At 39.2% G+C, this 12,147-nt stretch overlaps 1 protein-coding gene across 1 annotated transcript in view; it reads right to left on the bottom strand.

The window, feature by feature from the left end:
* LOC102299992 (potassium voltage-gated channel subfamily H member 5) overlaps positions 1-12,147 on the bottom strand; it is a 189,377-nt gene that overhangs the window by 96,804 nt on the left and 80,426 nt on the right. The window contains exon 8 of the mRNA XM_005949612.3: positions 1,971-2,170. Coding sequence (XP_005949674.2) covers positions 1,971-2,170 — 200 coding nt within the window. The remainder of the gene's footprint in view (positions 1-1,970; positions 2,171-12,147) is intronic.

Below are 12,147 nucleotides of genomic sequence, written 5' to 3'. Positions count from 1 at the left end.
GCAGGGTTCATACACCTTTTTCAGAGTCAAACTCAAGCATTTTTAAGCACTTTAAGGTCCATTTCAAGCTTTTCCAGCACATTACCAAAAAAAGTATGCATGTTTCACTTCACATCACCTCAGTAAGACCATGTGAAAATTAAAACAAATCATATGAGGTTGACTGAAACACTTTTGTTCCCCTTTTGCTAAAACATAGAAAAACACACCACACAAAATACTGCAAAACAAAAAGGCTGCCTTATATGTAGATAGTGTCGAAACTCAAAACGCACATCTCACTTAAAATTTAAGACGTGTAAATGTGAACAAATGCACTTGTTAGAGATATTAATCTCCTGTTGAAAAAAACAACCCCACAAAACAAGACAACTGCACCAAAAACCACAAAATACTACACACCGCAGGGAAATTAATATCTCATCAGATATTGATGCTTCTTTCATATGTGACACAAAAAACAGGAGACATATGTTTGTTTGTTTTTTAAAGCTCATTCATTCAAAATTAACTGTAAGATGTTTAACTACATTGCTGCTGTGTTATTGTTGAAGTCCTAAATTATCACCTTTAAAGTGTTTGTGCTAATAACATCATGTACAGTAAGACAGGCATGGAGAACAGCACTGACTGGGAGAGGCTTTGAACAGATGACATACTCAGTTCAATTCAACATATAAGACTTTAAGAATGCACAAGCATCTATCAAAAACCTATTTATTTAATCTATCATTTGTGAGGTTATTATGTACAATTATAATGTAATGTTCAGCTGCCTTAAATAAACAGGCAGCCTTAAAGTATGAAATATTCATTTGTCTACTGTCTCAGTGGCTGATAGTGCCCCACAGGCCTCAATGTGAGCTTGTAGCCATTATAATGTTGAAGTTGTTTAACGATTAACAGATTTTGAATGAAAGCAAGGGAACTTCGGTAGCACAAAAAAAGTGTCTATTCTTTGTGCACATATGGATCAGTCATATTACCATTGTTTCCTACTAAGGTGTTGCCAAAGGCACCTAGTTAACGCTTGAAAAAGCTGCAGCAATACACAAAAATATAATCAATATTCTATTTACTCGGTGACAACGCCGCTTTTAGCCTTCAATCAGAAAGCTTTAATTTGGCTAGTTAAGCATCGGGCTAACGCTTAAAGCTTTCACTTAAGGAAAGTCACTCACATTACTGCTACTGCTACGTAATCTTAGTTAGGTTCACAGCATATTCCATAAATTACCGTGCCATAACTAACTGTTATAACAGCGCTGCCATATTGCATCATACTGGGTGCATTTCAGTCATTTATACACATAGCTAGTTTCCTAGCTATGTGTAACGTACACACTCTCGAAATAAAATACACGAATAGAACTTAAATTTAATGTATATAATCTTCACCAAAGTGCAGATGTCTGAAACAAAATGAGACAATAGCCTTTAATATGTACATTCCCAAATTTCATACATTTTGGGGGAAAAAATTAAGAGTCTTTTTTTTTGTTAAGTTTCCTGGCACTATATGTTTGTGTAAATTAGGTTAAAACTCATTTATTCACTTTCATTACAGCACATAATACTGAAAAGAACACTTGTGTGTATTTTAAGATGTTTTCTCTTTGCTCTGAAAAAAATGTTATGTAGATTTTTATTTATTGATTGATTTACTTTAAGACTCTTTGAGAACACTGATACAGCAGCTAATTTTGAGACATATATGGGTAAATGCTCTTAAATGTACTGTTTTTGGATGTTATAAGCATCTATGACTATTAAATATAAAACCATCACTCTCAAGCTTTTGCTTCCTGACACATCACTTGATGCTTTGTAATCTGTATAAACGACACGGTGTCTGGCTTTTTCAATTCCAGCCCGGGTGATTACTGTAGCACAAAATACCAAATCTCCATAAACAGATGGCACATCTGTAATACATTAGCTTTACCTGACATGTTGCGTCTCAGTCTCACCTTTTCCGTGTCGATGCCTTTGGTCATGGACCAGGTGGAGACGATGTAGTCCATCACCCTCTCACTTAGACCCTTGGGAACTTGGTAGAGTTTCAGGAAATCCCTGACATTGTTGAGCATCTCATGGTAGCGATTGGTGTTGGCATACATCTGCTGGAAAATCGTGGTCACATTTCCAAAGATGGTGGCATAGAGCAGAGCTAGAAAGCAAGTAGGAGAAGAAATATGAAATGTATAAAGCGCTCATTTCAAAAACATTTGATGAAAACAATTATTTTGACTTGAACTAAATATCTGCTTACTGCAACACACCGAGCCAAAAATCTAATGTTTTAAAAAGAAATGGAGCATGCTTTGTTTTAATTTCTAACCATAAATGTACACCTTGCAAGAAGCCAATAGTGAAAAGCACTACATAAATACTAATTTGGTTTATGTGCCCAATGAGTTACACCAATCCACCACAACATTTAAAGCAACTGGTCCTTCTAGATAAAAGAGTCTTGGCTTGGCAGACCTTCCAAACAAATCGTACTTGTACAGTCATGAACATTAGCACGTATTACACTAACTGAAGCATGGAGTTTGAGATGAAGATCCTGAGTCTTTTGCAATTTCTCTGAGCATGGCACAGTCTGACCTTCAGTGAATTTGCTGGAAAGATTGAGGCATTGGGTTTATACCATCCCATCCATCCATTCGCTTCCACTTATCCTTTTCAGGGTCGCGGGGGGCGCTGGAGCCTATCCCAGCTGTCATAGGGCGAAAGGCGGGGTACACCCTGGACAGGTCGCCAGTCTGTCGCAGGGCTAACACACAGGGACAGACAACCATTCACACTCACATCACCTAGTGACAATTTGAGATTATCCAATTAACCTATCCCCACAAGCTGCATGTCTTTGGACGGTGGGAGGAAGCCGGAGTACCCGGAGAGAACCCACGCAAACACGGGGAGAACATGCAAACTCCACACAGAAAGACCCCGGCCTGATGGTGGAATTGAACTCAGGACCTTCTTGACTGTGCGGCAACAGTGCTAACCACCGTGCCACCGTGCTGCACCGTTTATACCAATACTCCTGAATACTCCAGACTAGCAAAGCACCAAACCTCTGCTTTTATAGAGGTGATCCCAATAGCTGATGATCATTTAATTGGGTGCATTTGATTAGCAGAACATGGCTTCTACTTACCCTCTGACTTTCTATGGAAGAAGAGAGGGTATATTTAGTTTGTTACACTGCATAGAGTCCCAGGAAAACTTTCTTTTTCACATGACTGTAGGTACAGCTTTTGGTAACAAGACCGTTCTGCCAAGGGTCCGATGCGATGGACAAATGGAAAAACTTCAACAGGAAAAGTCCTGTTGTCTAAGATGAAAAAGGCAAAGATGACTTAGAGTGGCTGAAAACCAAAGAGGTTTGTGTTTGGCTTTGGTTTGTGTTAGGTATTATACTGAATAACAGCTTAAGAATTTAGATGTCTAGACAGTGTTTAGTTAGAAATCGCGACAGTGTAGAAGCTTCAAGGTGAAGGGACACCAAGTCCTATGATAAGGTCGGTCATCCAGACCCTGTGAGATAAAAACAGTATCCAGTCTCAGCCAGAATTACTCTCACGGTCATTAGAAGAACAAGTTATCAGATGTGAGGAAGGGGAACCTTCCGCCTTCTAGGTGCAGGTCGCCAGGGCAGAGAGACAGAGCGCTGAGAAGCTGGGACTAGCCAAAGCGCCAAAGAAGGGAGAGTTAAATTTAAACTCTAACTTCTCCCCATCTGTTTTAAGCAATCTGATACGTGCACATTTTCCATATAAAACTCTGTGTAATGCTAAGATAGGTACTCTCATGGCTGCAGTTACTGTTTAGATGAACGATGTAGATAAACGAACGCGTTCATAGTGTCAGCACTTAAGCACAGGAAAAAGTTCTTGGGTGGGTAGATGAAAGGAGGCGTGTTGTATAAAGCACGTTGAATGCCATGGTAGAGCAGAAAACTGCTACATAAGAACCAGTCCAGTTACCAAATATCTTCAGATGAGTATACACTTGTAGGAGAGAGCTGCATGACTTGAAAGACTTCAAAAACAACATTAACTTGGCATTATTTGAAGCAGATGGGTAATCACCAAAAACTGACTTTTTATTAGCCAAATACAAACAGATGTTTGTGACAGTGGCTTAGAGGGGTGCAGGTTTGAGTAATCATCTAAAGCCACTTACAAAAGTCAGACAAACTTAGAGATCAGTGTTAAATGTATATTATATAATGTCTCCTGGTGATCAAGAGTGTTTCTCACCTTTGAAATTTAAAGCCATCATGCGTCACTGCTCAGCCTCCTCACTATCCTGCTTGTACTTTACTGTTTCCATAGAGACCTCACTCAAAATAGTTTTTTGCCTCCTCCCAGACAATACAAGTGACAAAGGAAAGAAAAAAGAAACAATAATTTGGAAGACTTCTGAAAAATCTTGTGGTTTGCAGGAGGTGGAGGGAATCTGACGACATGATGTGTGAGAATGCAAGGCTGGGGCAGAATGAATGTACAGTACAAAGGGGTAGTTTGTAAAGAAGGATCAAAGAGGCAAATGTTGGCTTTTCTTGCAGTAACTGTGCATTCAAGATAAACTCTCTATATGGATGCTGTATGAGGTAGTGTAAAAATAGTAAATTAAAAAAACAAAGAAAGTGAACCAGAAACATGACAAAAACAAAGTGTGGATGTGTGCATTTCTTTTCCTCGGACAGTTTATCTCACAGAAGCAAGTCTACAGAGACACAAAAAGAAAAGAGTGTGTCTGAAAGAGAGACAAAACAAAGAATAAAAGCAGGACAGTCACACACATAAAGGTGTTGCGTGTCAGTGGTGAGATAAGTCCTTCAAAGTCTGCTGCCTCCCAGCCTACAAAACCTTTCCAGGACCCCGTCAGCAATTCAGGAAGAATTCCAACAGCACATCTGGCCTGGAACTTAAGGTTCAGACTCACAGCTCTCCGCCCCCCAAACCCAAGATTTCTAATTGGCTGACTTGATAGCCCATAGGGAGGTAAGTGTCACCTCAGAACACAGAAAGGCAATGGTTTGAAGGTTAATTCAACCTTGGGATATCAATTTCTAGCCAATTTTATTTTATCTAAAGTAGTGACATGTGGATGTGTGGATGGGTATGAAGAGAAGCTGCAGAAGAAATCTGTGCCACCACAGTAAGTAACCACAGTACAAAAACTATTTGGGATGAAAAGCTAATTAGTAGCATTCATCAGGTGTAAATGAGGTCTGGCTATCAGCACTTTGGAATACTGGTTGTCAAGGAAGCTCGAGACAAATAACAGGGCTCAAATTAAAACAGACTGCCAAAGAATTGAGCCTCCAAAGGTACAAAAGCAAGATATTCAGGAGTCTTTAAGATAAGCACTTGAACTTATAGTGTTAACAAAACAGTTTAAATATGTTGAGTTTACAATTTCGGTACTTTCTCCTTTGCATTTCTATAACAGTCAAAGTCTGTGTTGACTTAAGCACATTTCCATAGCTTATACAACCTGCCATGGCTTGAGTTTGGCCTGTGGAAATCAACCTTTTGAAGCTCACCACAATTGAGTCAGTCAAAGAAAGTCAAGAACTGGAATCATGCTGTTAAATAATATTTGCACCATATTTATAAACTAGTGTATAAAAATCTTGACACAAAGTTTTAAGAGTTCTGTCGATGAATCATTTCCCTGAAAACTTGGCTGACTCCATCTATTTTGCCAAAATTTCCTTGCAGCAACTCAAAATAGCACTCATTAGTTTGCATACATGAGAACTCCAAATGAGATGATAAATGGTAAACTGAAGGATCTCCACCAGATCTGAACCAGAGCATCACAGGGCTCGTGGACAGTCTGAGATACAACCTGGTGATGTTGAACGGAGCAAAACATATCCCAGAGGTGTTCCAGGACAGGATGAAATCCTTGGACCCAAGGTTTCATCCATATAACTAACGGCAGTCAGGGTCCTATTGCACAGCCTGTTGAAGTCTGTGTTTCCCTCCATGGCTACGTCCCACCAGACCATCAATGACCCACCACCAAACCGCAGCATAGCATTCTCCACGGCTTCTCCAGACCATTTCCCATCTGTCACATGTGCTCAGGGTGAACGTACTCTCATCCGTGAAGAGCACAGATGGTGGACAAGGAGTGGACCTGCCATTTCTGGTATTCCACAGCAAATGCCAATCGGGCTCCACAGTGCTGGACCGTGCATGGTTCCACTAGAGGATGTCAGGCCACCCTCATGAAGTCTGTTTCAGTTGTTCTGAGACATTCCTACAGTAGCCTGCTGAAGCTCATTTTTAGGGCAGTGGCAATGCTCATTCTGTTCCACAAAGGAGCAGGTACCATCCCTGCAGGTGAGTTAAGGGCCTCCTGCAGCAGATGGCCGCCCTGCCTGAGCCTGAGCCTGGTTTTGTTGAAGGTTTCTTCCTGTTAAAAGGGAGTTTTTCCTTCCCACTGTCACCAAAGTGCTTGCTCATAGGGGGTCATACGATTGTTGGGTTTTTGTCTGTATTTGTCATCGTAGGGTCTACCTTACAATATAAAACACCCTGAGGCAACTGTTGTTGTGATTTGGCGCTATATAAATATTTGAACTGAATTAATTCCTGGAATCTCCACACTCCACACTCTTGGAACTGTGCTGGGAGACGCAACAAGCCTTTTGGAAAGGGCACGCATTGATGTGCCAACCTGGAGAATTGGAGTATCTATGCAACCATTGTAGAGTCTAGGTATCTCCTAATGCTACCAGTAGTGACAATGACCCTAGCCAAATGTAACCTAGTGAAAAACCAGGAGCGTAAAAATGTCAGTGGCCTCCACCTGTAAAACCATTCCTGTTTTGGGGTTTGTTTCATTGTTGCTCCTCTAGTGCACTTATTGTTTATTTCATTAACAGAAAGTAGCTGATACTGATTAACAACCCCTTCCTCTACTTATCTGATTAAAGTGTACCTGCAGTTTTTTTGCACAGTATATGTATTTTGGAGAAAATATATTCACACAGAAGTATCTGATCTCAGTAGGAGAGTAAATAAATAAATACAGAAGTAACCAACAAAGCCCTAGAATCACAGAAACCTGTTACTGATGGATTGCTGATTATACATCGTTCTGTATCAGCTTCCAGAAACACTTTTCTGGTCTCACGTGAATTTATACAGTTAATCCATGTAGTCAGGCTACGGTTGAAGCTGTCATCTCAATACTGCATTTAAAATCTGACCTGTCCCCTATGGCTCTATTTATTTAAATCTGTCTGTGTTTTCCCATCTGGTGGATACAGAAACAGGGGTGGCGAGTTTTGGGGGTGATAGAAAGTAGTAGATTTGCTAATATTTAATAAATGCCGAAGCACCCCAGGGAAGAGAAGACAAGATGCTGTCAAAAGTGAGGCTCTGATCAGCTGGTAGGAATCTTTTCAGGAAGTTTGTTTCTAAAACCACTGTGACACAAAGAAGAAAACTGGATTTAAACAATCCCCTGCACTGATGTCATATCAGCAGCAGTATTTTATAATAGCATACTCTGAAACCCATCAAGCAAACAGTGTGGACAGATCTGTCAGTTCAGCTGTCTTGCTAAATTTGCTCAAATAGCTTTTGCCTTTAGTAAAAGTATATTACTTCCTGTTTTGTTTTCTACTGAATAGCCTCTAATCATTACCTGTTGCTTTTGTGAAACAAAGGATATCAACATCACCTCTCACTTGATAAGATTTTTCTTAAAAAAACTTGTCTTTTATCATGACTTTTTTTATCATTAAGGTGAATCATTCAAATGAGACAACGTTGGATATGTAGATATTTCCATATGAGTATTAAAATTACAAATGTACAAAGAAACATCATAAACAGATGATGGAGCCAAAAAGCTCCCCATTTACATTACTTTTTTTCACAATAATGAAAAAGGTGTTTTTAAATGAGGAAAGTATCAGCAATCCAACCTCCGTGTTGATATATTTTCTATTTCTATTTTTTAAGTAATCTGCCAGAGGAGTTTAGGATGATTTGTCAGACTGAATGAGTGTGAGGGACAAAAATCTGTCAGTCTGTGTTAACGCCTACAGCCCAGACACACAGAAAATACCCTGTGATGAGGTGGCCTGCACACAAACAGAAGTACCCACACAAATGCAAGGATATACTGTAGAAGCATAAAAGACACACACACACACACACACACACACACACACACACACACACACACACACACTCAAAGTGTATGATTATTTATAAGTTTAACTTCATAAATAAACAGTGAATTCCAAGTTAACTGTTTGAGGGTAAGATATTACTTTCTATATTAAATTACTACTATATTATTCCTGTATATTTACTTTAAAAACCTAGTCAAGCCAGAGTCGAAACCTGATGTACTCCTAGTGTCGGTTCCTGGGTGGGATAAACGGGGAAGTACAATCTGGCCAAATCAAACATATGGATCATAAAAAATGAGATTTCCTTATTGGATCTATATGGGCCCAGGTTAAAAACAGCAACCTGATGAAGTTGGCCAACAGGGTGCTGATGGAAACTGTGCTACTGTTGGTCAAAAACAATGGAAGAAGAAAGGGGAAAGATATATTAGCAGGTAGTGAGAGAGAAGGAAAGACAGGAGTTTCCAGGTGAGCGTAAGGACTTGGTGATTGGAGTAAACTTTAGTGGGTTTGTAGGTTAAGGGAACAATGATGATGAGGAGTTTATGGGTAGGTATGTTGCTAAGAAAGAAATGCAGGAGGTAAGAGAGAAGTGTACACAAGTGGACTATATCTTATGCCGAAGGTGCAATCCCATATGGAAAAGATATATATATAAATCTTATAAAGTTTGTATCTGTCTTGTGTGAAACTTGTATGAAAAGCATATAAGAGTGAAAACAGATATAAGATCCCTTGAAAAATTATATAATGAAACTTGTATGTTTTGGATACTTACTAAAACAATGTATGAAAGTAATGAGAAAGTGGCCACTTTCATGAGTAATCACATATAAGTTTTTACTATTTCTTTTCCATATGGGATCTTAAAGAAATAGGAGACTGCAAGGTGGTGCAAGCTGCAAGCTGACGGGTTGGATCATGTCAAGTATCGGGTCAATATCTGGAGTGACCAGGATGGGCAAAATTAGAAATGAGTATGAGTAGAGAGACAACTCTCACATTGAGCAATTTGGATCCAAAGTTAGAAGGTTGAGACAGTTTGGACATGTGCAGAAGAGGGATTATACATATATTGGACAAAGGTTGTCGAAGATAAGCTGCCAGGAAGGAGGAAAAGAGAAAGACCACAGAGAAGATTCATGGAAGTACTGAAGGAGGACGTGCAGAGAGTTATTGTAACACAAGAATGCTAGGGATAGGGTTAGACCAACACGTTCTCACTCCCAAAGCGTAACATTTTACGCTAGGTGACAAATCGTCAACATATTACGTTTTCGGTTACCCACCACGTTCCTAAATGACGACCTCGGAAAAAAGAGGAAATATGAGAACCGTCTGGACTCCATCTACACATGTTCGCTCTTTTTCTTCAAATCGCTTAGAAACACGCTATTTCACATCATTACAGTCCTGGTTAAGATCAGGAATAAGGTTATGGTCAGGGCTGGGGATACGGTTAGGTTTAGGGCTGGAATACAGGGCTGGAACGTCTATTACCGCGGGAGCGTCATTGCACTGGATTCCAGCCATAACCCGCCGCGTACCATAAGAACGCCGAAGGTCTCCTTTCGCGTTCCTCAGGAACGCCGCGGGACGTGACAAAACGTCGACATGTTACGCCTCGGGAGTGAGAACGGGGTTAGACAGAGGCAAATCATTTGATAAGGCACCCCCTAAAGGGAGCAGCCAAAATAGACAGAAGGCCTTTAGAAAAAAAGGTTCATTGTTTTTTTTTCACAGTATATTATTCAAATTAAATTCAGATTTTCATTTTCAGTCAATATAATCAAATGATTTACTGTCTCAAATTTTTTTGTCTTAAAGATGAAAGATGAGAAGATTGCTGCTTCTTTTGTATGTGCATTTTCAGTTAGGATGTAGTCCATGCAATGGTAGTCAAACAGTCAAATAAATTAACATGCAATCAGTGAGAAGAGTGCTTTAATATATGAGGAATAAATATATTATAGTTATAAAAGCTTTTACAGTGAAAAGCTGATACTAGCCATAAATTCCAGTATTGAAAATATTGACACACACACAGACCTGACAACCTATGTGACCCAAATAGGCAAAGTGGAAATGAGCTCCCATCTGCCAGAGTCCTTTATTTTTAAATGATCTGTGGTCATTTTCACAAAGAAAATGAGATAAATTGCCTTTTTAGTTTCAGATATATCTGTAATCAATTTTGACAATGCTGCAGCATCGCTACTGCTTCACAGACCCATGGGGGAAAATGAATAGCAAGTTTTTACTACAAGCTAACAGCATGTTATTTTTGATTTTATTGAATCGTGAGTTAGAGTCTTTGTTGATGTCGAACAGAGCTCTCACTGGAATTAATTATGATGAGTAATATTAGACAACCTTGCAGCTGGAATTCATGTGTCAAATAAATAATTACATGATGGCAGGGAAAAAAATCTAGAAGAACGCATACTGGCTAGCTGCCATATTTATTTAAGTAACAGCAAAAATACACAGGAAAAAGTGTTTTCGTTTACTGACTGATCACAGAAAATCTCTACATTGATGTGTGTGTGTTGTCAGATGATGGATTTAACAGAAGCTCAGCTGTTGGATTCAAGTTGCAAATACATACCGAAAGAAAATTCAGTGGGGACGATGGTTCAAGAGTAACACCACCGCATAAATGTGTTTTAACGAGCACCAACTGTGCATCTAGATCTTTCTGGGTAAGTCAAATATTCTGGCTGATTGTCTCCAAATAAATCCTGACTAGAATGTATTGTTTACTTCTCATTAGGACAACCTAATAGACTATTTACTGCTGTGCAAACATTTTAATGGGTTTTGTAGTGAGTGAGTCGTTGTGGTGGTGGGAGGGTTGATGTGTGACAAATGTCTGTCTCCACCTTAGACCTAAACCCCCAAAGTGATTACACTCGAGAAATCCAGGAGAAAAAACAGAAAAACATGTCCTTGTTTCAGAGAAAATCTAACCTCCTGAACAGAAGGGCAAATTCAAAGAAAATGAAGACTTACATCCTGTAGAAATAACATCTTCATTAGAAATAACTTGGAATTCTTTTTTTTTAGTTATGGAGCTAAAGTAAGCAGTACTGGAGCACTTAGCTAAGTTCTACTCAGGTAATAAAAATGACCTCCTTACAGCTCAAATTAACCTGTTCGCAGGTAGTGTCTTGTTGTTTAAGCTTATTAAGGCCCATTGTGCTTACTCTTAACTCTACATCTTTAACTGTGATCACTACTAGAGTAGCTTTCCATTACTCATCCAACTAATACTTGTTTATCTTATATAGTATTGGGTCCTGGTGCAGCACCTCTTCCTGTAATGCTACAGTCACACAGGGACAGTAGTTGGAGACAACAACACGACCAAAATTACAGTGACCATGTGTGCAATGAATTTGTAATCTTGTTGCCTTTAAATGGTTTCTTTAAAAGACCCAGACCATGACTGCAAACACTCGCACTCAGCTGCAACCTTCAAAGTAACTTCAGTGTGTGAAGATCGCAATAAGAGGGAGCAAACTGATCAGTCTATCGGTTTGAAATTAAATGTGCTCAAGGTAGCAATTACATGCAATCTGTTTGTGATAATGTCGCAGTTATGGCAGTAAAAGAAAGTAACACAGATGCTGGATAAATGTTGCTGTGTAATAAATGGTTTTGGGTTGTTTTTTTACAGAAGATCACAGTTTAAGTTTCCAGAAACTGAAATTTTAAATTACATCTCACTCTGCAAAAGATATCCTGGTGAAAACCTGATAATGACACATATGAAGCTCAGAGATGAATCACCACATTTAGTTCTTTAATCACACCCATAAATCATGATTAAATGAATAACCTGGGGTCAGCCGAATGCTCAGCAGGGTTACTTTACTGAGCGATGGTGCGGTACTCGTTACATATCAAAACATACAATCACTATCAGGAAAAAAAGAAATATTATTATATTTTATATTTGTATTTCC

This window comes from Haplochromis burtoni, unplaced genomic scaffold, assembly GCF_018398535.1.
Source record: "Haplochromis burtoni strain Fernald_Lab_line unplaced genomic scaffold, NCSU_Asbu1 Contig_416, whole genome shotgun sequence".
Lineage (NCBI taxonomy): Eukaryota > Metazoa > Chordata > Actinopteri > Cichliformes > Cichlidae > Haplochromis > Haplochromis burtoni.
Note: the sequence above shows the minus strand (reverse complement) of the source record. Positions and strands in the feature narration are given on the sequence as shown.